Here is a 24,956-nt window from a genome sequence, read left to right as displayed (position 1 = left end):
TCTTACAAAAATTCCCAGGTTTGTGGTCTTTTTTTTCGCCCCCCCCCCCCCCCCCCCCCCCTGTGATCCATCATACCCGAAGTAATTCGTCACTGACACTGGCGTGCAGATTCCGAATAAAACCATGCCCCGCGATTGCAGACAGGCGAGAGCTCATGCCGAACAACATTGGATCGCGAACGGTACTTTCCTTCTCCACAAAGACGAGTGCATATACACAGGTTACAATACGTGCCGGTTCTCCATCTGCGCCCCGGAGAAGGACCATCCTCCAGCCACCGCTGACCTCTTGCCAAAGATGGACCGGTGTGAAGATAAATGTTCTATGCAGGGATGTAGTTGGAATGGGAGCGTATTACTCACTTTCACACACGACCGGTGACGGATACACCGACGCTGAGACCGGCCGGGCGGGAGGAGGACGATGAGGAGTGCGACGGAAGGGGAGCCATGATACCCACCTAAGACAACCGTAATCATCAATACAATAATCTCTTAGAAACCAAATCTCCTAGAATCAAATTGAGCACCACTATCTTGCCGGATGGAGATTTGAAGTTCCCGGTGTGTTCGTTGTTCGGTGTAGAAGCTCGGTGACGGGGCCCAATGATTCGGTGAACAGGCGCCAGCAGCGGTGAGTGCTGCGAACCCGAATCGGCATGTGCCGAATGGTGGGGCGGAGCTTAACATCAACACCAACATCGATATCCCGCACTCTCACCAGCCAGCTGCTCAACACATCCAATCGCACGAACAAGCAGTCAAGGAACAGTCATTCTCCCGGTTCTCACTTACGCACAAAATGGTTCGCTATTCTCCCCGTCTCCCAATCGTCTCTGAGCCATACCTAACAGCGGACAGAACAAGGACGCGAGCTACACCCACGTGCACATGCACCAGGCGCGCCACGCCGACCTCTTCGAGGACTTCTGCAAGGACAAGCTCCCGGACGACGAGGTGTACGTGCCGCCGCAGCACCAGCCCATCAACCCGGAGGACGAGGACGACGTGGTCCCGGACCAGCACGCGGCGTTTGGTATCGCCAAGGCGACTCAGCGACAGAAGGAGGCGGCGTGGAAGGACCTGGGGTTGTCGGGATTGATGAATCGGGGACCCAAGGGAGCGAAAAGCAATGGAGGCGCTGGTGGCAGTCGGATGCCGCGGTGAGGGCTCTGTCTTCATCTTGAAGTTGTGGGCGGTGTGGTTTGGCGTTATGGTATACCCGGGTATTGGTTTGGGAGGCGTACGGATTGCAGTGGGAAGTGTGTCATCGCAACAAGGACGGAAGCACCATACATCGTCATCCAGGAAGATGGCCCCCCTGAGGCTGCACATTGCTAGGGATTGAGCACTTTTATTCATCAACGAGAAGCATGCTACTCTCGCGACCAATTCATATAAACAGCCCCAGTGACACATGGCCCATCCAAAACCGCAGAAGCCCACACCAAACAACATCATGAAGTCCTCGCCATCGCCAAAACGCCGTCCATGCCACCCAAGAAAACGCCTTCAAACAGCCCGTTCCTCACAAACTCTCACGCAGCGCATCACATCACCACCTAGCTCTTCCCCAAGTACCCCTCCCTCTCGAGCACCTCGGGGCGGAACTTGACCAGGAACACCGTCATGCCGAGCCACATCTCCTTGTCGTCCTTGAGGTTGTGCGCGCTGACGCGGGCGGGGAACCCGGCGCCGTCGCAGATGCCCTCGACGATGCCGGCCATGAAGGCGGCGCAGTTGAGCTGGGACATCTCGCGCGGGACGCTGATGTAGGCGTTGACGAGCGGCTCGTTGTCGATGATCATGTACTCGTCGGGCTTGGCCGGGTCGGCCGACTTCTCGAGGCGGTCGGCCTGCCGCCCGAAGAGGTGCTGCCAGCACGACTGCTTGATGAAGTGCAGCAGGTTGATGATCGTCAGCGGGCGTACCTGCGTGCGTGGGGGTTCGCGGAAGAGGAGGAGGTCGAGGAGCTTGAGGCCTATCGAGTGGCCTTGGACGTTTAGACTGGCGGGTGGGTTGGTTAGTTTTGAGGCGCGTCGGGACCGAGGAGGAGAGACGGGGGTTTTTTTACCGTTGTTCGAGCTCCGAGATGTCCTTGACGTTGCGCTGGGCGTACGAGACCATTTCGCTAAAGAGGTATGCGAAGCTGGCCTGGCTGAGCTCCGAGGTTTTTGTGCGGTTGAGGGGGCGGTGGTAGATTGTCTTCCCGTTGGAGGGGTACCGCAGGCCGGGCGTCTCTTTGGCCGGGACGCTCTTTGTTGTTTGGAGATTTGACATTGTGGCCGTTGTGCGATGTGTTCGGGCTATGAGGGTGGAGGGTGTGGCATTTGTGTGTTTGTCGCAGTTTGGGTTGATGGCCTTGGTGACGTTGGAAGGCTGCAGGGCTTGGGGAGCTGTCGTGGCGGTTGGACGCTGCGGTGCAGTGGAGGACATGCAGCCTTATCGGCGATAAGATAAGAGCTTGTTCATCAACGTCCGCTGCGACCTCAACGTCTGATAGGTAGTCTTCAGAGATGAAGAATTATTCATATTATGAGAAGACAGCGGTGATATGTAACATAAATTACTCTGGAATTTTCAAGACAATTCGTCTACTCTGATCTTTTTCATCTCCCTCTGCCCATTACTCTGGCGCATAGTGCTCGTCTCTGTCTATACATGTTAAATACCCTAATATGTGATGAAAGAAATCTGATATAGTAAAAGACTCAAGCAGCGGGTTTCGCCTCGGCGCTTTCAGCTCCAACGCCCTTCTCAGCAGCACCACCAAGGTAGTCCTCGGATTCGCCGATGAGCTTGCCGCCAGAGACCCAGCGCGCCGTCCTGGCATCGCGCTTCTCCTTGCACATGGCGTTCAGGGCGGGCCAGTAGACGGAGTGGTCGTACTCGAACTCGAGCTTGCCCTCGCTGAACTCGGTCCAGAGCTGCTCCTCGGGCACGTACTGCTTCATGTCTTCGTTGAACTTGAGCTTGTCACGCGTCATGGGGTCGATGAAGGGGGTGATGAGGCGGAAGAAGCCATTGACAACCCATGGTACTAGACTAGTGTCAGTACAGTCCAAACCAGATAAAAGGACAAAAAGACATACCATTAATGATGAGAGCCTTGCCCAGACGCTCCGGGTAGTGCGTCTGGAGAATATGCAACACCTCACGGGCCAGGCCGATGCCCGGGGCCGTGTTACCGCGGCTCTTTGACGTCTTGAAGTTGATGAGCAGGGCCAGCTTCTCCTGGCCGGCGGGCATGACCTCGATGACGCGCTCGAGCATGAAGACGAGGTGCTGGACCTGGCGCGGCGACGGGTCCGTGTTCTGGCGGCCCGGGTTGAGGTAGTGGCACGGCCTGCGCTCCTTGTCGAAGCCGAGGATGATCTGCTTGCCCGTCTCGTTCTCGGGCGAGATGTGCTCCGGGGTGAGGCCGTCGACGCCGTACTCGCGGCGCCAGGCGAGGGTCTCGAGGAGACGCTTCTCGGCATCCTTGGGGACCCATTTCGTGGCGCGCAGGTACCGGAGAAGGCACTCGCGCGTCAGCCACTGGCGCTCGCCGTCCGTCAGGGGGCCGGACTTGTCGGCGTGAGCGGCCGTCGGGCACTTCACCTCGGTCCAGGCGCGGGCCTGCGCGAGGAGGCCGTCGTACTTGGATTGTTGGTCCGGCGTCAGGGCCGGGAGGGCCGGGGTGGAAGAGGACGGGGCCGGCGAGGGGATGGGTGTCTTGCGCGGGCCGGTTGCGGCGGCGGCCTTCTCCTCGCCCGCTTCGGCATAGGCCGGGGGCGGCTGATCGGCGACGGTGGCCATTGTGTGTGTTTCGGGGCAGTTGGGGCCCGGAAGTGTGTGAGTCTGGGAGCGGCACGGGGTAGTAGCGTGTCGCGGATGGGTTCGTGCCAGTGGCCACAGGGGTTGCGGTGTGATCGGATGTTTGACTTGACTCTGATGCGGGGGGTGTGAGTTTGCAGGATGGAACGTTGGGTTCGTGTCTGTGTGGTGTCGTGGACTCGTGGTGACGATGGAAAAGGGGCGGACCGAAAAGCACTTTCGACTTAGGTTTGCTCGACTTGTCAGTTTGGCTTTGGAGGGATTCGCAAGACACGCGGGAGAAAGACGTAATTTTTTGGGCTCTCACACCGCTACGTTGGAAAGCAGCAAAGACGGGCTTACACTGCGGTACTGATTTACGGTGAGATGGGATGAAATGAGATGAGCCCATGCCGGGAAGCTCAGTTCCGGACGATAGTGCCTGCACCAAAGACCCAAAGGGCCCGCCACGAAGGCCTCTCTCTACGTAAGGTAGTATGTAAATCAATGACTATCTTAAGTTTATGTTGCTTCATGCACAACGTCGTATCTGCATGATCTGGGGAATAAACATCGCAACCTTACATTCTTCAACATCCTAAGTTGCATCCTCATGCTGTGTGCTGTGCGCCCGGTCTATCTGCCATTGCACCTCCAGATATTATTCTGCCCGACCGTTGAGAATCCGATTTCTCGAGGTTCCGGGACCCTGCTGCTCGGCAATCCCCGCGCTAGACCGGATCAAGAGGGCCCCGGTTCCAACGTTCAGTGTTGCTGCTGGAAAGCCCCCTGGTCCGCTGTGTTTTCAGTGGATGGAATTCCCAAGACGGCAGGCCAGCTGATGCGAGCGTCGCCTTACCTAATAAATCCGCGGTACGTACTTCTCCACTACCAAAACCGTAAGCCAATGACGCCGGCGGCGAGTTTTGCTGGGGTGGTTGCTACTTGAAACCTCGGATCTTCACCAACCTTCAAGACACCTGCAGCCCTTCCGACGACGGACGAAAGCCCTTCCTGTCTCTCATTGAGTCATTGGATTGCATGCGCCTGTGGTGTGCCTGTCAACAACACCAAACCAAGGGCATCCACGAATTCGCGTGTCATTCAAGTCTGCCATTCCATTACCGCGCCATGCAGAGACGAACACTGTACAACACCATGATGCCAGCAACCGTCGCAAGCGCCCGCCTGGAATGACGATGGCTGAAAAAACAAGACATGGCCATTTGAAGCCACCAACCGCTCACCTGGAACGAAAGAAGCCTTCTGCCCGCTTCCAAGCTAAAAATCGAGAGATCGTCCCTCTGGATCCCTCGCGTGGTCAATATTCCGCGCCAAAACGAGCGACATACAGATAGAACGGACCATTTTTAATTCCTCGCTCGGCCGGTCCTTCGGGCTTCCGTGTCCATGGCTGATCACGCTGGTCTTCCCAACCGCCCGGAACGCCAACCATCCGAGCCTGTGGCTGCAGCCGAGCGTCTGGCTTCTCTCCCTCCCGAACACCAGAGTCTGCGGCCCTTGTCAAGCGTGTCAACCGCCTCCACTCCATCCGTCCATCCTTCTTGAACGATGGATTCGGTTCTTCGTTTCCGAGCCATGGGCTATCCCGTCCAAAAAAGACTCCGCGCCGTCGTCTAGTCCAATCACTCGAGACGAAGACTCGACACAAACCATGAACTCATCCCAACCGTGCGGTCATGGTCCGTCGTCCCAGATTGCCAGAATCTGAAAGGCTGTTTGGCACGCCCCGTGGCCAAACTCGCATCCGTTCTTATCCCGGCTGCTGCCCAGCCTAGACAACCTCGACATCTCGGGAGGGCCTTGTTTGCTGCTATCGGCTCCAGGACGGATCGTCGTTACATCAACCCCGCCACGAACTCCGCGGTGTGCTCGGGAATTTGCCTGCCCATCACTGATCGACGCGGCACCGGTGTTGAAAAGACGGTACCGTAACCTCGCTGAGTATAATTCCCGGATCGACCGCCAGGATTCTTTAACTTCGCTTCCGGATGTTTCACCACCGAACACTCCCTCACAGCTCTACTTCCAGAGCTTCATAAAGATGGTCACCGTCCTTCCTTCCCTCTGGCCTTGCCCGGATCTCAAGAAGGTTTCTCTTCACGCACCTGAGAGTCTATCTTCCTGGTTCAACATGCCGCTCTCTACCTACCTCGTTCAGGCCTCCATCGCGGCGCTGCTGGTTGTCTTTGGTGTTCAGATGCAGACGACTGCGGCACAAGTGACACTGCCAACATGTACGAACGTGGACCAACCGAATCCCCTCTGGAGCCAGCACCCGAACAACGCCACGGGTGTTCTGAACGTCACGATGGCCATCATCCCGATCCCAATGACGACGGCACGCCAGATGGTTCCCTTTGGAATCTTGGAGAACAACCTTCGAGCTGTGATGCCAGACTTTCCCGCTGGCATGTACCCTGTTGTTGTTCAGGCTGGACATGACCACGATATCCGGTTTCAAGACTTTGGTATACCCGACTTCAGTGTAAGTTCTCACCCTCACCGCACACACCGCTCAGAGTCACAAACTTACACACACCTTACAGAAAGCTGGATTTGAATTCCCCTTCTTGGATCTGCTCGGCGACGGCACTTCAAACTTCCGCTGGGCTCCGGAGCAATTGATTTCTGCTAGCAATCCTGCTGCAGTTACCGGCTCGCAAGCATACGGCACTGAAGTACACGCTGCCACATTTGGCCCGGAATGCAACGCCTACGGGGCGCTCCCCCAAGGTGGCACGTACTTCAACGGCTCGGCCGGCGGGAACTACATGTCTCTCGAGATGCAACGAGCATCAGCAGACCAGCCTATCCCGTACACCCTGTCCATGTTCGACAGCATCATCAACCAGCCCATCTTCGCCAACGGCTCGGCTTGCGACCAGCAAATTCGGCTCTTCAACACCTCCTTGACGCAGGGCGCATTCGAGCCGGTCCCGGTCCGTGGAACTGTCAAGTCCAACTTGGGCCCGTTCCGCACCGATGCCGCTTTCCCGGACGCCGTCGGCTTCCAGGCCGCTACGCCCTTCATCGAAAACAACTACCTCCCTTGCGACATGTTTAGAGGATATAACCCGGTTAAGACCACTTGATACCCTTGTCTTTCAATGTTTAATGTTTTTACTTTTTGGAGATTTGGCACGACTTGTCGACAGCAGAAGCGGCCAATCTGACGATCTTATGATGGCACGACCGTACATAACATATATATTCTCTAGGGATGGCAAGATGCCGCTCCCACACACGTAATTTACACATACCGGCCTCATGGCACGGTATTTTCTCAAAAAGTTTCTCATCCTCCCAATCTGTGCTGCTTTCTTCACTGATGGCGGGAGCTAACAAGGAGGTCCTCGGTCGACTCATCGGTACTGTGCATCGCAACGACGGGCAAGGTTGATGGAATGTTGCGGAACAGTGGAAGGCTTCTTTCTTGCTCTCACGAAATAGGAACCAAAGCTTTGTCGCTCATTCACGATTCTCAGCCTGCTGAGTCGTTGGCCAACTGGAAGCTTCTACCCAGACACGTTCTTTGAGATCACAATGACCACAACAACAAGGCAGAAAAGATCCCAGGCAACGACTTCTGAATATTCAGGATCCGCTATCCTGTTGACTGCATTCAAGCCTTTTGGTGATTTCCATCAAAACACATCCCAAGACTACAAGTACAACCTCATCTTCTTACTTGTCTCGTCCGATCATCACCAGCAGAGCATTATCGAGCTGAGCATCATCCCCTGCACTCCTCATCCAACGATCGACGATGCCTCTCATCACTCACTTCCCGAACCTTCCTCCTGAGATCCTGCACAACATTCTCGAAAATCTCGAAGCCAGTCACAGACTCACCTTCATTCAGTCGTCAGCCGAAATCGAGCTCACCATCGCCCGCGACATCGGCTGGTTCATCAACCTGCTTGTCCCATCATCAGCGAGAAATGTCGTTCTGGCCACTATCCACGCGCCCCAGCGCGGAAAACGCGAGCATATCCGCCAGTTCCGCACCCGCGTCAAGGCCTTTGCCGCAGACTACCAGGAGGGGCTTTTCAGCGACAGACTCCCCAACCCGTACCGCACCAGCACCGGCGGAGAGAGGAAGTCAGCCCACCCGCGTGTGTTGCAACGTTTCCGTGATCTTCTCGACCTGCTTAGGGCCGTTGATCTTCTCTTGAGGGACTACGTTTACAAGGCGAAAAAGTCGGGATTGGGCTGGGATGGTCAGTATATGAGCCAACACGCCGTCTTTTCCGAGCGTGTCTTGGACTCATGGTTGACGCTTGCTCACAGCGATCACCGTCTGGGAGTCGGTTTCTCCCTGGTGGAAAGTGGGCACCATTTCTATGACGAGGCATTCCAGACGAGCGTGTTGGAGTCCTTCTTCCGCCTCGAGCTCTTTCGTCGGCTGTTCTACTCGAACCCGCTCTGCCCTCTCTTCTCCAGCGGCGACGCCACTCCTGTGCTATGCGCGAATCCAGTCAATTGCATGACGCCCCGGGACACTCACACCCACGGCTTCGCAACGCAATGGGACAATATTCGACGAGCGCGGATTTGGAACGCAGAATGGGTCCAGCTGCGGAACTCGCTGAACGACCATCGCCGTCCAGAAGCACCCCCGATGAGTACGAACGCGAATGCGTACACAAAAGAGGGCCTGGAGACGATTTCCCGCCTGCAGGATATTCGTTCAGAGGTCGAACGCACATTCGGCGCCTTTGAAGTCCTTTGGACTCAGTACGCTCTCTGGGTCAACAACGAGCTGCGAGATTTCAGGGAGGAGGTTATATCGCAGGCCGAAGACCTGGCCATGGATGAAGCCGACCTACGGATGGCATCGTCTTCGGAATCCTTATCAAACCACGAGAAAGAACAAGAGCGCTTGAAGAAGGCCGCGAGAGGCTGCTTCCGAGTCGGACCAGACTACGCCTTTTCCCGATACAATATGGCCCTCATTCTTCCCGAGCAGGGGCGCCTTCTCAATTTGGACAACGAGGATAACGCCTGGCCCGACATGTTCCGCTTCCTGACCTTCCTCGCCTCTCTTGGCCTTCCATTCTTTCGCCGGTGCGCGGCTATGGAGGTGGGTCAGCGCAGACAGATGCTGAGCAGCGTCTTCTTGTACCTCTGCCGCCTACCCGCCCATCGCATCCCGCAGTTCGTCCTCGGCGAGCTCAACAGCCAGCATCCCGCGTCGGGCCGCGAGTTTCCCCTCCTCGGTGCCTTCCGTGAACCCTACCTACACCCAACGCTCCTGTTAAGCAACGTCCCGTTTGTCAGTCTTTCACGGCTGGCGAGCCACCTGACACAGTTATTGAGGCTGCCCAAGTGGGACTATCTCGACCGCTACGTGGTGTCTAAGGAGGCGTGGGAGGCGATTCTCGACAAGTTCGCGACAGACGTGGTCAGACGCACAGAACTGCCGTTCGCGGTGAGCGACTCTCAGTGGGCGCAGATGCGGAAACCACGGGCCACGACGGGACTGAGAATGGAGCTCGGAGTCGGTTGTTCTGTGGGGGAGTTCGTGGTTTTCTTTAACTGGGCGGCTCAAGGAGGATATGGTGGGCTGAGAAAGAAATACCCTTCGGACAGCCGGTCCAAAGTCCAGCTTACCGCGGCACAGGAGAGGATGAAGTGTGTTGGAGGAATGCGAGGTTTCTTCTCGGGAGAGTGAACACACGCAGTATTGAGAGGATTGAATGGTAGAAGCATCGCTTCGACTTGCGCATATCGGGATGATTTGCGCCTTGGCGTTGGCGGATCGATCATCATCGACTACAAGGGACAGCCAATGCAGCCTAACTGAGTGTACTCATCGTGTAGTTTTTAATCAACATCAATAACAGACTCTAACTCAAAAACGCTTATTTCAATTAAAGTCGAGCCTCACTCACTCAGCTCACCAACATCCTCACAAAGACCAAGACGGGTTCATGCACGATTAAGGTAACGGAAGCGGGAAGCTTGATGCGGACGCTAAGAGGCAAAAGGGTTGGCAAGAATCGTTCTTCCCCGGACAGACGCGTACAAAGTACCGTCACTGGCTCCAAAAGAACGGGGAACACAGGGCATCTTGTACGACATTTCATCCCAGGATTCTGGTCCGAAGAAAAGGGCTGCTGCTGCTGCACTGGCGGAAAGGCGGCAAGTAGAGACGACGGGAAAGGAGATCGACAAATGGGGCGCCTCAGAAGAGCAAGCTTCGGACGGATTGAAAACGCAACCAGAAACACGCCCGACCAGGAGCTGCCGCCGCCGCTTTGCGGTTGCGGGGGCCGCTTGGCGCTTTCGGGGTGGGTGAAACGTGGGTGATGTGACCCTCACCCTGGCCGGCGTTCGCTAAAATTCCCCGTGAAGCCACCACCACCACCACATAGCCTGGCTTACACATCTCCATTCGGGACGACGACGACGACAGGACGCCCATCAGGTGCCAGACATGACCGGCCCCTGGTCCTGAAACTTCAGCCTCAAACTCGCCTCCTCTGCTTTTTCGAGACGGGACGGAGACGATTGGCAAGATGGAACGAGACACGGACGCGAAAAGGAAGGGATGAGGGCGGTATCCTTATGGGTTTGGTTGTATTCGAGGGAGACGCATCGAACAAAAGAAGATCAGGGCCGGGCATTTCTTTCTCTCGCAGCTGCTTCTTCCCTTCGCCTCTTCTTTCTCTTCTTCTTCTCCTTGGCGCTGGCGCAATTGCTTGTTGGTCATCACTCATTCTTCAATTCGGTCTGGCATCGTGACCCTCTTTTTTCTCATCTTTCTTGAATAATACAGTCCCTTTCTTGAATAATATACCAAACCCTCATTTCCTCAAAACGGTAGATCCGATTTCACAAGTCAGCCAGCCAAAGCCAAGATGGACATGTCAGACGCCAAGTACTCGAACCTCCACCTGGAGGAGCACGACCGCGACGACCGCAGCAGCACCGAGGTCGAGGAGTCGCTCATCGGCGGCGGGGACGACAAGTACGCCCGGGACTTCCAGAGGCCCGCCAAGAGGAGGAACAGGTGCCTGAGCATGCTCAACTCGTCGAGGTGGTTCGTCGACACGATACTGCTGCTCGTCATCCTGGGGCTGTTGGTGAGGGAGAGGATGGACAAGCCGCCGACGAACCTGTGGGACTTTGGAGGCGATATGACGGGCGTTAGCGGACATTGTGAGTGGCACTCTTGGCTGCTTGAAGTGTTGAGGGGAGTGTGTCGATGACTGACTTTCGGGATCGGAATAGTCAACCAGCAGATCAAGACGTTCAAGATGGACTACGAGGGCAAGTACGCGCCTAACGACACGTCCAAGTTCTTTACCGATGAGGTTCTGAACAACTGGAATGAGCTTATGCCGAGTAAGAACCTCATGTCATTGTGAAAGATGATGAAATACTGATGAGAAACGCAGTTGGAATGGGCTTCCAATGGGTCAACGACACGCACAAGTACCACGACCTCCCCACGCCCATCGTCTGGCCCGAGAAGACCGTCTTCACCACCTCCGTCACCCACCAGCTTCACTGCTTGGTACGCAAGCCGCTCCTTGCCACGTTTCCCGTATGACCTGTGATGCTAATCCCTCGCGTAGTTCGCCGTCGTCCAGACCTACTCGGGCCTCAAGTCCGGCCACGAGATCCCCGACGACCACCACTGGCACATGATCCACTGCTTCTCCTACCTGAGGGAGACCATCATGTGCAGCGCCGACATGGCGCTCGAGGGTCTCGAGACGACCTTCCCGGACCACAACGGTGGTTCCGACGGCTGGGATTCTAAGCATGGTAAGTTTGCGTCTCAGTCTTCGCACGGTTCGGTGCTAATGAATACTCTTTCAGTGTGCAAGGATTATAATCAGGTCAAGAACTACCTGGAGAGCGTCAGGGCGTACGACGATAGAGAGATCTTCTAAGCCAGCGTTTGAGCATATTGTTCGCATTATCCAAGAAACAAATATTTGACCAAAACTTATTCAACTTCAAGCTCTAGAAAACCCCCCTATTGCTGAGTCCATATCGCCTCTTACTCACCCAAACTTACCTTTCGATATCAAGTTATTCAAAACCTACCATCTGAGATCGTCACAGCTCTGACCTATCCAACTTACCTTTTCGTCTAGTTCATTAGTTCATCCAGCGGTCGAACCCCGGCATGTAGCTGCTTCTCCAACTCAAACTCCGCCTCCCAATCATCCTCAGTGAAAAGCTCCCACTCGACACCAGGCTCCTCCGGCCGAGGCAGCGGCGTACACAATGCACAGCCCTCCCCGACATGGCAGTAACACTCGTTCGGATCCAGCCGCCCGGGATGCCCGTACCCCTCCCACCGCACTGTCCCCATCTCGACCCCGGTCCAGAACTGTCGCTCGTACCGCCTGCTCGACCGCCAGACGGCCTGCCAGCTCCGGTCGCTCATGAGGAAGACCGGGTTGATGTCGAACGGCCGGTACTTGATCGCAGACCGGATCCTCGCCCACGCGAGGGGCGTCACGGGGACGTTCTCCCACCACCAGACATACCGCTGATTCGCATCCCGTTGGACGAGCCACCCAGAATACGGGTGGTTCCAGAGCCTGTACGTGATTCCCACGCACGCCAGCACGGCGTACCGGACGGAGAGCTCGGGAAACAGTCGCCGCTTCGCCTCGTAGTCCCAGTGGCGCCCGCCGTTCTCGTCCGCCGGCTTGCTCATCCAGGCGCGTACCTCCCCCGACAGGAACATGGGCGCGTGCGAGGCCTTGACCCGGGCGATGGCGCGGTACGTCGTCTTCAGGAACCGGTTCTTCCGCTTCGTCGACATGTCCATGAACGTATCCAGGAACTTGAGCGGCAGGCTGCACAGCGCGTGGAAGAACTTGGACATCTCCTCGTCGGGGAGCGCCTCGGGAAGGACGTCATGCTCCCTCCCCCCTCGTCTCCGCGTCTCGTGCGCCGGGCGGATCACGTCCGTCTTGAAGATCGTGCACCCGAGGTCGTCGAACTCGCCGCGGCCGAGGGGGAGGAGCCTCCGCATCCTGAACCGTAGGAGGTCCCTCTGTTCGGCGTGGAGCCGCAGCTGGAGGTCGCGGAACTCGGCGTCGGGTCGGATGCCCCAGAGCGGCAACACGGATGCGTCGTTCAAGGGGTTGCGTTCCCACTGCAGGCCGACCACCCGCGCGTTTCCCTCCAGCTCGGTGGTGTGCTTGCGGTGATACTCCGTCGCCCTACGTACGTCCCAGCTGTTCGTGGCGTTGTGTGCGAGGCCCGCGAACTGCGCCATCATATCGCTCACGGGGACGGCGTACAAGTGCAGCGTGGCCTTGAAGGCGCATATGATCTCGACAAAGTCGTCCTTCCCCCATCCCCTAAAGATCTTCTCCGCCCTCTCCAGCCGCGTCTCGAAGGTCTCGCCAGCGAGACCCTGCGCCTCGCCCTTCTCGAACGTGGAGTCCCGGCTCTGCCACTTGGCGCCGCGAGGGAAAAGCGGACGGGAGTAATACGCGCGACGCATGAACTCGAGACGAAAAAAAGCGCGCTGCAACCTCGGGCGAGTCGTCTCGCTGACGGGAACGCCCTCGTAGCCGAGGATCGTGTCGTTACTCGCGTTATACCTGACATGCCGCGCAAAGGCGTGCGCGAAGTTCTCGGGGTGCTCCGTACCGTGGTCCCTCTCCTGCCACCGCTCGTCGCCGAGGGGGTGGTACTCCTCCGTGTCCGGGACATCCGGGCGGCGGTGTTCCCAGGACGCCTCCCAGGCCTCGAGGTCGTCGTGTTCGCGGCCGGGCGCGTCGACGGTGCCGACGTCGGCGACGTGGAGGAGGAGTCTGTCGACGATCCGGACGAGGTCGCAGAGGTCGGCGAGGTCCCAGTGGGTTTCGTTCTCGGGGTCGGCGAGGGCGCCGTTCTGGCGGTCTGCGTCGAAGGCGGCCCTGTGCTTCTTGGTCCGGAGGCGGCGGTCGACGCAGGCGAGGGCGTCGTGCCAGGCTTCTGGGGCGATGTGTTTCTTGATAATTGTTAGCGTGTGCTTCTTGAAGGTTTCTGTGAGGGGGGTGGTTGTTTTTGCGAGGTTTTGGACTTCGGTGATGGAGTTCTGGTCCAATAGCTCCTGGAGTAGCTCCTCTGTTGTCGTAGCCATGTCGTCGAGATGTCAGTTCACTCTGGATTTCTGTCGAAGGACAAGCTGGATAGAAAATGAAGGAGATTCGGCGAGATATAGAATGGCTGTAAATAATTTGATGAAAGTATGGAAGTCTAAGGGTATCGTTTGTTGATTCGGCCAGCGGTCTGTTGGGCTCGGGAGTAGAAGATATAGCCGCCTAGAACAGTACAACAGCACGATGCTCTTCGAATGCCGCAGTCCTTCGCTATTTTGTTTTACGACAATGGCGTTGTTTACTAGTAACTATTCGGACACACTTAAGGAAGTTCTTTCAACCTGCGTGGTCTCGTTCATTATGTCCAGCACAAGTCCAAGATCAAATCCCATTGTTGTAAGGACAAAAACAACATCGATAAAGAGCCCAGTAGAATGTCAACCTCAATCAGGCTGCCTGGGCATCCCAGCCAGACTCTTTGTGGGCCGAAAACCCAGTGGCTCTCACAGGTCCAACAGTGTAGGTCAATCGGGATGAATTCACAGGCTCACATCATCCCGGACAGTCCAACAAGTAAGTCTCCCGAAGTTGTCCCACAATTGCCGTTTTCACCCAAGTGTCAAGGGTATTCTAAATGCATTCTCATGTAGAGAGGTCTTACGCTCACCAATAAAGGGGTGCGAGGACTGCGCCACATGTCATCATCATTTTGGGTGCTTCAGCCGTTGTGGTAAGCCGAGGTGGACTGTTAGGTAAGTCGGCAAAGTGGATCTTCACTGCAATTTAATCCCATCCTGAGGCTATACAGACCGCTGCGTGGCACACGTAAATGCCCCCCGATCTCTGAGAGGCGAAAGCAATCCACTGCACTTTCATCTCACCCTGAGGCTGTACAGATCGGCTGCATCGTAAATCTCACGCCCCACCTCGACTCTTCAGGCAGCAGCAGATTCACTGCATTTTACTCCCAATCCGAGGCCACACAGACCAGCCAAGACACTTTTCTCACCCCTGTCTCAAGTCTAAACCGCTGATGCAGTAAGACCACGAGCCTAAGGTACCCTCGCGATAACCTCAAAGCTCCACCTCCACCACCCGTTCTCGTCCCCAACCACACTTCATCAACTCCACCCTCTCTCAACCCTCAACCCCTGACCGTCAACTCCACCACAATGGAGCATCATGAACTGCTCAGTCTTCTCGTTAGTCATCAACAAGCGCCTTGTTGGCTCAGTGGTAAAGCGCCTCACTAGTAATGAGGAGATCGGGCGTTCGATTCGCCCACGAGGCAGTTCATGATCATCAGCTGGACAGCAAAACTGTTCAGTGTTCTTTTTGTTCATTTTTGGCAAGGTCCAGTTCAAACTGCCGCATGAGTTCACCTGAGGAGCCTTTCTGAAGACACGACAAGACGTAAGGGTTGGAGGCGCCGGAACGACTGACATCACCATCAACAATGGCTTCAACGCAGGTGCGCACGGCCACTGCCATCTGGTAACGACGATCTCTCGGCGACCTGATCATGATGTTGTCAGACCGCGCAAGGGCAGAGTTCTCAAGAGAACTTCGAGTTTTTTTTATGTGAGTCGAAAGTCACAGCAAGATTAGCACCCAAGCGCCAAAACATGAACATACGAAGCTGTGAGAAAGGCCAATACGACGGACACATTCCAAGAGGAAAGTACTTATTGCTATCCATTGACCTCACTGTACTGTCTAGCTCGGCAAGATGTTCTCCCAGCCCGCATCTCGTTGGTAGTGTCTTCCCCGAAAGCCCGACGATGTGACCCCGTCATAGCCACGCAAGAGCCATCGAGCTTCATCACACTCACTCAGTGAACAACCAACTAATAAATATATTCGTATAATCGCCGGACAAGAGTGAGGAAAGGAGAGGCAGCTGGATGCTGATATCATTCCACGCCTCGGATGAGCGCCGCACAGAGTACCTTTGTGATTGTGGGCTTGTTGGATGTGAATAGCACTGAATAGTTGTCGCTGCAGAAATGCTTGGACTCAGGCACTTGGTCTGGACCATGTGGCTTGACGATGGTGGACGTATCGCGAGCTTTTAAGACATCGAAGTAGGCACGAGACGACCCTTTCGGACGGGACGGCTTGCGTGGCGTTCCTTCAACCGTTTCATACCGTAAGGTAGTCAACCGAAGATAGGTGTGTCCTAGTTTCTCAGCCAGACATGCATGCATGCTGGGGATACCTGGAGGTCTCATCCTCAGTGCGCTCCATACACGGTATCGTACACCACACACGACAGAAACAGACTGGGGCGCGTGAAATGGATTTGTTCGCATACATCGTCTTACATACAACACCCCCTTCCGAGCTTACCACAAAGGGAAGCTCTCTTCTTCGACATACCAGCCGAGGATTCAAGCATTCTCCCTTGTCCCGACATCCTCGTCGAGGCCCGGCGCGAGAGTAGCTCGCCTAGCTGTCCCAATGACATCTTAGCCCATCAACCAGGAAACCCTTTGCTTTTTGTTCACGAGGGAATCAGAAAACCTCGATCTAACTTTTAAATGTATGCCGTGATATTACACAGAGAGCCACCACTGATAATGGCTACTGGAAGCCTCGCATGGACAAAGGAAGAAGCTTCGTTATAATGAACAGGGATATGTCGTTCTCGTTGACTGGTAACATTAACCCATAATCATGCCCTTCATACCGGACAGGTCACCCTCCTTGGCAGCAATCTCGAAGTAGCCGTAGATGATGCTGGATAATTGTTAGCATTGAACCTTAAATGGTTCAGTTGGGTCCTAAACTTACGTGACAGCCAAGAGGGTACCGGTGCCGGAGCCGAGGGCTCCCATGAGGTCGCTGGCAACGGAGAGGGCACCGATGCAGGCACCACCGAAGGCAGCGGCGGTGGGGATGATACGCTTGAGCTCCTTGTACATGCTCTGGTCACGGTGACCAGCCATGACGAGACCCTGGTCCTTGAGCTGCTTGGCGACATCGCGGGGGCTGGAGCCGGAAACCTCAATCCAGGTCTTGGAGAAGATGGCGCAGGCACCCAGCATGTAGACAATGTAGACGATGGTGTGGATGGGGTCGAGGAGGGCGTCCTTGAAGTTCAAGGGAGGAGACATGTAGTAGGCCAGACCGGAGATGGCGGAGAGCTGGGCGGAGCCGTCCTTAGCCTCCCAGACACCGAAAAGGCGGACAAGGAGGTTGTCGGAGAAGCGGGAGTACAGCATCTGGCTGATGAGGAAGACGTTGGAGGACAGAGCAGACTGCAGCATGATGGGCATGTTGGAGGTGTAGAACAGGCGGACGGGGTAAGAGCCGCGAGCACCACGCTGGCGGGAAGACTTGACGGGGATCTCGACGCGGAAGCCCTGGAGGTAGATGACGGCGGCGAAAACGGCGATGGTGGCCAGCAGGTTCATGATGTTGGGGAGGTTCTGGCGGTAGAAAGCCTCCTGGAGAGCGCGCTGCTTGTTGGGCCAGGTGAGGAGCAGGTGGAAGAGGGCGATGACGGCACCCTCGAACTCGGGGCCACGGCCGGTGTTGATGGTCGTGGGGGAGAAGGCCTTCCACATGATGGACTCGCAGATGTTGGTGGCGATGAACAGAGAGATACCAGAGCCCAGGCCGTATCCCTTCTGGAGGAGCTCGTCGAGGAGAATGACGATCATACCAGCGACGAAGAGCTGGAGAATGAGCAGGAAGACGATACCGGCGCCGAGGTCAGAGGGGCGTCCGTAGAGGCCGGTGAAGACGTAGACAGTGGCGGTGCCGGCGGACAGGATGAAGGCGAAGAGCTTCTGGGCGGTCTGGTAGAGCTCGCGGTCGCTCTTGAGGTCGAGGTTGACGTCGATCATGTGGGTGCCAGCAAGGAGCTGGAAGACCATGCCGGAGGAGATAATGGGAGTGATACCCAGCTCCATCAGCGTTCCTCGGTTACTCGCCATAACCATACGCAGCCAGTATAGAGGATCCGAGTTGTCGGAAGAGACAATGCCGTACAGGGGCATCTGGCTCATGACCAGGAAGATGAGGAGGGTCAATGCCGTCCACATCAGCTTCTGGTTGAAGGGGATCTTGGTCTCCGGCTGCTGAACCTCGGGGAGGAACGGCACGAACGGCTTGACCAGATCGAGGAACCGTACTGTGGGAAAGAAGCGCGTACGTTAGCCATTGGGTTGTCCTGAGTTGATGTCGAGGCAATTCGTCTCGCGACAGGGGCCGTGATATCGCGCGCGTGTCCTCTTTGGAGCTATGCGACACGCGATTCGGGAGTCGAGGGAATTGGTAACTTACGAGAACTCATGATGGGCTGTTACACTGGGGGGAGGAAACTAAAAACAAAGGATCTAAATCATCCAGATGAAGGGAAGAAGAAGAGAGAGATAGAGAGCGACAATGGCTCCAGGTGTGGCGAAGGGGGTGAGGGTGATGGGTGTTGAGGAGAAGGAGAGGTTATTAAGGGGAGGAGGAGAGAGCTCGGGGCGAAAAGAGGGTCGGCTGCGATCTGGCTTCAAAAACGCCAAATTGTCGATGTGTCCAAAAATTTGGTGGAGTCAAGCTGCACGTGACCTGTCCAATGTCCTTTAACATGCAATTTTACTGGGTAAGGTCCTGGGGTCCAGTCAGTGCTCTTTTAAGGTCGTGCTTTCCGCTGCTAGGGGTCTCTCCGGTGCAGGGAATATGAGGTGACGGGCCCAATCCAGTGCCTGCCCGCTGGCTGTGACTCCAACTTTTCCTTCTGCCGCATTCCGATATCTTCTGATGCCACATTTTGGACCATTAAGTCACCCAAAACACTCTCGCCATAGGACACGAAGTACAACGCACGGCAACAATGCTGTGATCCTCCTGAGTCACCTCTAGGCAGGATATCTCTGGTATGATCTTTCGGTCAATTTTTGGCCGAAGGTTCATACACAATGTTGTTGGCAACATGACAGCCCGAAATGCGCCCGCAGACCCTTTGGTGGTCATCCTGGGCTCGACTGGAACTGGAAAATCAGAGGTGAGCACAACACAGACCCGGCGCATACCTCCTCGATGCGATCCTGCGATAGCCGTCGCACTTGCGATCGAGGCTGACACCCCAAAAGCTTGCTGTAGAGCTTGCGACTCGCTTCAAAGGCGAAATCATCAATGGGGACGCTATGCAAATGTACAAGGGTCTGCCCATAATCACGAACAAGATCACAACCGAAGAGCGCCGCGGCGTCCCCCACCACCTTCTCGACCACATCGGTCTCGACCAACCCACTTGGATTGTCGATGACTTCAAGCGCGAAGCGAACAAGCTCATCCGCGAAATTCGAAGCAGGGGCAACTTGCCCATCGTCGTCGGCGGCACGCACTACTACACGAATGCGCTGCTCTTCGAAGACACCCTCGTCCGCACGGACATCGAGAAGCAGGTGAACGAAAATGACACAGACGAGCCGGACGAAGCATCTTTCCCGATCCTGAGCGAACCAACCGAGGTCATACTGGCGAAGCTGAGGGAGGTCGACCCCGTCATGGCGGACCGCTGGCACCCCAACGACGGCCGCAAGATCGCGCGGTCGCTGGCAATTTATCTCCAAACCGGTCGGCCGGCGTCCGAAATCTATGCGGAACAGCGCCAACGCAAGATGGCGGAGAACGGCGCGAGGCCTTGGCAGACGCTTCTCTTCTGGGTGTACTCGGACCCCGAGGTCCTTAAGGAACGCCTCGATAACCGGGTGGGCAAGATGCTCACGGCCGGCCTCAACGACGAGACGCAGTCCATGTACGAGTACGTCCAGGCAAAAGAGGCCATAGGTGAGGAGGTGGACTACACCCGCGGCATCTGGCAGTCGATCGGCTTCAAGGAATTCACACCCTACCTCAAGGCCCTCAACAACCCCGAAGAAGCAAATGACGCCGCCATTCTCGAGTCTCTCAAAGCTGCAGGTCTCGAAGACATGAAGACCTCAACACGGCAGTACGCAAAGTACCAAACGCGCTGGATCCGCACTAAGCTCGTACCCCTCCTGCAAGAGCACCCGGGTGCGATGGACCATCTCTTCGTCATGGACAGCACCGACATATCCCGCTGGTCATCCAACGTGATCGACCCGGCCGTCGACATCGCGCGCCGATTCCTCGAAGGCGACAGCCTGCCCGATCCGGCGGGCATATCGGAGACGGCAGGCGGCGTGCTGCGGGAGGCTGCGGTCCAGACGGGGCGCACGCACTGCCGACGTACGTGCGACGTCTGCAAGACGACCTGCGTGACGGAGCAGGACTGGACGAAGCACGTCAAGAGCAAACGGCATAATGTCCTTCTCAGGAAGACGAAAAGAAGAGCGCTCGTAGCCGACCAGAGACCCATGGCCGTCGTGTCTGTCGAGACTACAGGCGACGACGAGGCCACACCAGCAGATAAAGCCTCGAGTCCCGACTTCGACGGACTGGGAATCTTGGACGCGCCGTCATGAAAAAAAATCGTAAAAAAAACTTTGCTGAACTCATGTGCCGTGCCGCCGTTCATCTGACGTGTTCTCTCTCGTGCATCCTCGAAATATCCAACCCCTCGGCTCGTCTCGACTCCGATGCGTCAGCTGATGATGATGATCAACAAACAAAAGAACAAGGAAACTAGAGCCGCGTATTACGACACACACAAACACATTTTAAGCTTCATTAAGCTCTATAATTTTCGTCGGATCTACTACTCCTGCACATATCCGCGTATTTAGCTTTGGGTTTGACGTCGTATTCGTTTCCTTCCGGGAGGGCTGCGTTCCCTCGTTTCTCGTGTTGCTCGGTTTTCGGATGACGCTCGCGTTCGCGTTCCCAAACCGAGCTGTACCCCTTCCCCTTCGTTCAGCGTTTCTCCACTACGCTCGCTTTCAGCATGTTTTGTGCTGAGAAGTTAAGTTGGGGGCTTTTCGAATCTGTACATGTCGACTTGGGGGATTTTTACAGGGCGTTTTGTGATGTACTGATGTTTTGGGGATGAGCTTTTCATAACTTTTGAGAGAGTGCATCGTGAGTTCTGATGCTGCTGATGAAAGCTACCTGTGCAGACATGTGGCTTGGTATCTCAAGAGGACCCCGCGGGAAATACCGTGGACTCAATTACTGCTATTCACTTCCACCTGCTTAGTACGAGGCCCGACGCCCGCGAACATTCGAATGGCGTGTATATTCAAAGTCCAAGCAATGTAGGAGGCGGGTTGTCTCTCTTTGGCTTGGAAAAAGAGATGGTTGATTGGCCAGAACGTGCTGTGTGTGCCAGATGTGCTACTATGTGATGGACTGAGGCCGTGATGCAGTTCACTGCAATTTAAACCCATCCCAAGGGAATGACCACACCACGGCGCCAGACGCCAAGTCTCAGCAGAGTCGCAATGCATCGGTCTAAGCTGACGGGTAGGCACCGTAGGGCTGAGGAAACCTTCACTGCGTTTTTACGGCGCGCCGAATGGAATGGCGAGGACGAGGAGACGGGAAGGCTCCCCGAATTGTCAATCGAACGATTTACGGATCGGCGGTGAGATCACAGATAGGAACTCGCGAGATGTCACTCAACATCCCACCCTCATCCCTCGTTCTCGTTCTCGGCAGTCTGACATAAATCCCTCCGCATCGTATAACACCGCCACATCCCGTATGATTCATGCTTAAAATACGCGGAGTTTGCTGCGATACCTGACTTTCGACGTCAAACTGAGAGAGGGAGCAGGGAAGGGACGTGCCGCCGAACGGTGCGGAGCGGAGATGGGTGTTTTTTTGAGTTTCTTGAACTTGCGGAGATGTGGAGGCCGGGGACCCCGGTGCTTTTCGCCGGAGCTCAATGTCCGGGGCGCCGGAGGTGGACGCTGAACGACATCACGAGCGGTACGGCTTCTGGACGCGTTTCAGTGACCACGACACCGACGGTCAGGACACAGATAATCGCGGGTACTCCCAGAAACAGTAAACCAGTTCTTTCATGTACGTTTTTCAGAGCCCATATCTACACCTTAAAAAACCAAAGGTCCCGCGATCCCAGTTGTAGTACCAAAAAAAAAACAGATTCGATGGTATAAATTCCAACTTTTCTTTTCTTACGCTTTTTGTGTCTCGGTCTTTAGAGCCCGATCTCGCTCTTGACCCACTTCTCGAGGCCGCCCTTGGCGATAATCTCCTGCACGTTGGGGGGCAGCTCGCCGACCTTGACGCTCCAGCTGGCGCCGTCCTTCTCCGTGATGACGACCTTGCTCCTCCTCACGTCCCACAGGAGCTTCCAGCCGGTGCGGCGGGTGAGGACCTTGTCGTTCTCGTCGTTGAATGCCTCGCGGAGCTTGGTGACGAGCTTGGGCACCTCGACGGCCATGAGGGCGTTGTTGACGCTGTTGCGGCTGAAGATGTTGCTGAAGCTGCCGGCGACGACCATGGGGATGCCCTTGGCGAGGATGGCGGTCGCCGCCTGCTCGCGGGAGCTGCCGGAGCCGAAGTTCAGTCCGGAGACGAGGATGTCGCCGGCCTTGGCGACGTCGCGGAAGGCCAGGTCGTAGTTCTCCATGCACACTTCGGCCATCTTCTCGGTCGACACGTTGTCTTGGTAAGTGTACTTGCCCTGTTTCGAGGGTTAGTCTCTGGAGAGCTGAGGGGGGAGATTGGAAATGCGTACCGGGTAAATGCCGTCGGTGTTGAGGTTGTCAGCGTCGCAGAAGACGATCTCGCCCTCAATCTTCTCGGGGAAGCCGGGGAGAATCTCAGTAAGAGCCTCCTCGCCGTCAGCAGCAGAAGCAGCAGCCTCTCCTGCAGGGGCGCCGGTGATCTCCTTCTCGGATTCCGCGATGAGACCATCTGCCTGGGAGATCAGACCAGCCAGGGCATCCTCGATGCTCTTGGCGATGTCGGCCGTCATGTCGCCGACGCCCTCACCAACGATGGGCTTGTCGACATCGGGCTTCTGGTACCACTCAGGGCCGGCAATCTTGCCCTTGAGCGCGCTAGCGGCGACGACTGCGGGGCTGGCCAGGTACGCCTTGGCTAATGTGCTGCCCATTCGTCCTTGAGGAAAGTTAGCACTGCTCCTCTTAGACCACAAGTCGCGTGAGTAGTTGCATACCCTTGAAGTTCCTGTTGCTGGCGCTGATTCCAACCTCGCCTTCCTCGAGAAGTCCAGTACCCAGACCGATGCAAGGGCCTTCTTTCGTCAGCTAATTGCTTTCGTCGTATTTCCTTTCGTGAAGATATCTTACCGCAACCTGAGGGAAGCTCTATTGCGCCTGCTTCCTTCAGAACCTGCCAGTCTCCAGTCTCTTCCGCGGCGCGTTGTTCGTTGATAGACGCAGCGGCAATGTAGAACTTGACACCGGGAGCAATCTTGGCGGGCAGTCCCTTTTCCGCAGCCTCACGGAAAACGCGCGCCGCAGAGGCGATATCTGAAGCGCGCGAGTTGGTGCAGGAAACCAAGTAAGCCTTGTTCACCGGAATGTCGTCCTTCTCGAGCTGTTCCAAAGGCGAAGCGATCTTGACTGAGTTGGGACCCGAAACCCAGATGCCAAGAGTGGACAGGTCAAGGTAGAGCTCCTTGGCGTAAACGGCGCCGGTGTCGGCAGTGATGGGGTTCGCGAAGAGCTCTTCGATCCGCTCGTGGGTGAAGTTGCTCTTTGCCGCTTGTTCCGGGTTGAGCATCGCATTGGTGGTGGCCTTTGCGGTCATCCATGCCTTGAGGACAGAGTCCATGGGGAAGATTCCACTAGCGGCGCCGTGTTCGGTCGTCATGTTGGCTATTGTGAGTCTGTCGTCGATGGAAAGCGAGCGCATGGTTTCCTCTGAGCCGTGGAACTCGACGCAGTGGTTGAGAACCTCGTCCTTGTTGAATAAGCCGCACAGAGCGACGATGACATCTTTTCCAGTGACACCCGGGGGTAGAACTCCCTTCAGTGTCAGCTTACACACCGGCGGTACCTCTGCTTCTGTTAGCATCGCAGTCTTCGAAATCGCATCCAGTTGCCACAGAGGACGCGAATGTCAGGGTAACCTACGCCACCATGTCTTTCCCGTCGCCCAGATGGCAGCACCATCGGTTCGTACGACGGCAGTGCCAAAAAGAAGTTAGCATCACTGGCAGAAGCTTGGCCAGCAGAGACTTACCCCTGAAGCAGAGAGTCAGCATCATTCTCATGGGCTCTACCTTTGGGGACTTACAAGAGCACCAACACCTCCATACATGTTGGAATGACTGTCCGAAGCTACGGCTACGGATCCAGGCCATGCGAATCCGTTCTCGATCATGTGCTGATGTCCAATTCCTGTCTTCTCGGGGAAGAAGGTGATACCGTGCTTGCGGGCGAATTCGCCGATCTGCTTGTACTTCTTGACATTTGACTCGGACTCATTTTGAACCTCTTGCGTGTCAGTATAAATAGCGGATGCACTTGACGAAGAGAATTGCTGACATCGTGATCAATCGTGAAGACCAGTTGTGACTTGTCTGCGATTTCGGTTGCTCCAATTGCTGAAACCCCACCAGTTAGCGGGAGGCCAACCAAAACTCGATGTCCACTTACACATGAACTTCATTGCGATGGGCCAGGTATTGTCGTGGGACATCATCCTTTTGTCGGTCAGCTAAGCCCTGACCAGCGGTATTCCTCCCCGAAAATAGGTAACCGTATCGCGAGTTTCCATAGGTGCGGGATGGTGTAGCGGACGTACTTGTGAGGTCGGAGAGTAACGTAGTCGCCGGCGCGAACCTTCTTGCCGGGCGCAAGGCCAACAGAATGTCTCTGGACGATCTTCTCGGTAATAGTCTGGGGGTTCTCGACGACCTTGGGGCCGGGTTGGGAGAGGAAGTCGGCCGCGCCGGCGCTCTCGAGCTGGGAGTGGAAGGCATTCTGTCGGAGTCGGGTCGTCGTCGTGTAGAAACTCGGGCGGATCAATCGTGAGGAGGCGACGTGTCGGAGGGCGAGCTGGCGGCAGCTCCTCGTGGCGTGGAGAGCCACGGCTCGTCTCTGCGCGAGGGGTCGTTAGCTATGAGTCGCAGCGACTTCGGAGACGGAGAAAACGCACGAGTGGAAGCATGCTGGGCGGATTTTGTGAGCCCAATGGCCAATTGAACAG

The 24,956-nt window shown here is 56.0% G+C and overlaps 10 protein-coding genes across 10 annotated transcripts in view; 5 read left to right on the top strand and 5 right to left on the bottom strand.

Moving 5' to 3' along the window:
- The window catches only part of CkaCkLH20_07586 (apc13 domain protein), a gene marked incomplete at both ends in the record, with an annotated part of 1,439 nt that extends 272 nt beyond the window's left edge, over positions 1-1,167 (top strand). The window contains one exon of the mRNA XM_038890303.1: positions 862-1,167. Within this exon, the coding sequence (XP_038744353.1) occupies positions 862-1,167 (306 nt within the window). The remainder of the gene's footprint in view (positions 1-861) is intronic.
- A 395-nt stretch (positions 1,168-1,562) lies between these two features.
- On the bottom strand, positions 1,563-2,280 carry CkaCkLH20_07585 (transporter particle component; the record flags this gene model as incomplete). Its single annotated transcript, XM_038890302.1, has 2 exons — positions 1,563-2,007; positions 2,075-2,280. The coding sequence occupies 2 exons, from the start codon at positions 2,278-2,280 to the stop codon at positions 1,563-1,565; spliced, it is 651 nt and encodes a 216-aa protein (XP_038744352.1).
- A 431-nt stretch (positions 2,281-2,711) lies between these two features.
- CkaCkLH20_07584 (uncharacterized protein) lies at positions 2,712-3,798 on the bottom strand (the record flags this gene model as incomplete). Its single annotated transcript, XM_038890301.1, has 2 exons — positions 2,712-3,040; positions 3,093-3,798. 2 exons carry the CDS (start codon positions 3,796-3,798, stop codon positions 2,712-2,714), a joined length of 1,035 nt encoding a protein of 344 aa, XP_038744351.1.
- A 2,062-nt stretch (positions 3,799-5,860) lies between these two features.
- CkaCkLH20_07583 (uncharacterized protein) lies at positions 5,861-6,911 on the top strand (the record flags this gene model as incomplete). The annotated part of the gene is made up of 2 exons (XM_038890300.1): positions 5,861-6,304; positions 6,366-6,911. The coding sequence occupies 2 exons, from the start codon at positions 5,861-5,863 to the stop codon at positions 6,909-6,911; spliced, it is 990 nt and encodes a 329-aa protein (XP_038744350.1).
- Positions 6,912-7,585: 674 nt separating this feature from the next.
- CkaCkLH20_07582 (uncharacterized protein) lies at positions 7,586-9,493 on the top strand (the record flags this gene model as incomplete). Its single annotated transcript, XM_038890299.1, has 1 exon — positions 7,586-9,493. The coding sequence occupies one exon, from the start codon at positions 7,586-7,588 to the stop codon at positions 9,491-9,493; it is 1,908 nt and encodes a 635-aa protein (XP_038744349.1).
- A 1,189-nt stretch (positions 9,494-10,682) lies between these two features.
- On the top strand, positions 10,683-11,723 carry CkaCkLH20_07581 (uncharacterized protein; the record flags this gene model as incomplete). Its single annotated transcript, XM_038890298.1, has 5 exons — positions 10,683-10,983; positions 11,056-11,169; positions 11,223-11,341; positions 11,403-11,595; positions 11,650-11,723. The coding sequence occupies 5 exons, from the start codon at positions 10,683-10,685 to the stop codon at positions 11,721-11,723; spliced, it is 801 nt and encodes a 266-aa protein (XP_038744348.1).
- Positions 11,724-11,926: 203 nt separating this feature from the next.
- CkaCkLH20_07580 (uncharacterized protein) lies at positions 11,927-13,924 on the bottom strand (the record flags this gene model as incomplete). The annotated part of the gene is made up of 1 exon (XM_038890297.1): positions 11,927-13,924. One exon carries the CDS (start codon positions 13,922-13,924, stop codon positions 11,927-11,929), a length of 1,998 nt encoding a protein of 665 aa, XP_038744347.1.
- Positions 13,925-16,546: 2,622 nt separating this feature from the next.
- On the bottom strand, positions 16,547-18,007 carry CkaCkLH20_07579 (protein transport protein sec61 alpha subunit; the record flags this gene model as incomplete). Its single annotated transcript, XM_038890296.1, has 2 exons — positions 16,547-16,622; positions 16,677-18,007. The coding sequence occupies 2 exons, from the start codon at positions 18,005-18,007 to the stop codon at positions 16,547-16,549; spliced, it is 1,407 nt and encodes a 468-aa protein (XP_038744346.1).
- Positions 18,008-18,813: 806 nt separating this feature from the next.
- On the top strand, positions 18,814-20,332 carry CkaCkLH20_07578 (uncharacterized protein; the record flags this gene model as incomplete). The annotated part of the gene is made up of 2 exons (XM_038890295.1): positions 18,814-18,885; positions 18,974-20,332. The coding sequence occupies 2 exons, from the start codon at positions 18,814-18,816 to the stop codon at positions 20,330-20,332; spliced, it is 1,431 nt and encodes a 476-aa protein (XP_038744345.1).
- A 1,637-nt stretch (positions 20,333-21,969) lies between these two features.
- CkaCkLH20_07577 (homoaconitase) lies at positions 21,970-24,956 on the bottom strand (the record flags this gene model as incomplete). Its single annotated transcript, XM_038890294.1, has 9 exons — positions 21,970-22,458; positions 22,513-22,898; positions 22,957-23,034; positions 23,090-23,801; positions 24,042-24,239; positions 24,293-24,351; positions 24,404-24,450; positions 24,507-24,847; positions 24,906-24,956. 9 exons carry the CDS (start codon positions 24,954-24,956, stop codon positions 21,970-21,972), a joined length of 2,361 nt encoding a protein of 786 aa, XP_038744344.1.

Source organism: Colletotrichum karsti (genome assembly GCF_011947395.1).
Source record: "Colletotrichum karsti strain CkLH20 chromosome Unknown Scaffold24, whole genome shotgun sequence".
In the NCBI taxonomy this organism is placed as follows: Eukaryota; Fungi; Ascomycota; class Sordariomycetes; order Glomerellales; family Glomerellaceae; genus Colletotrichum; species Colletotrichum karsti.
This window is presented reverse-complemented; position numbering and strand designations above follow the sequence as displayed.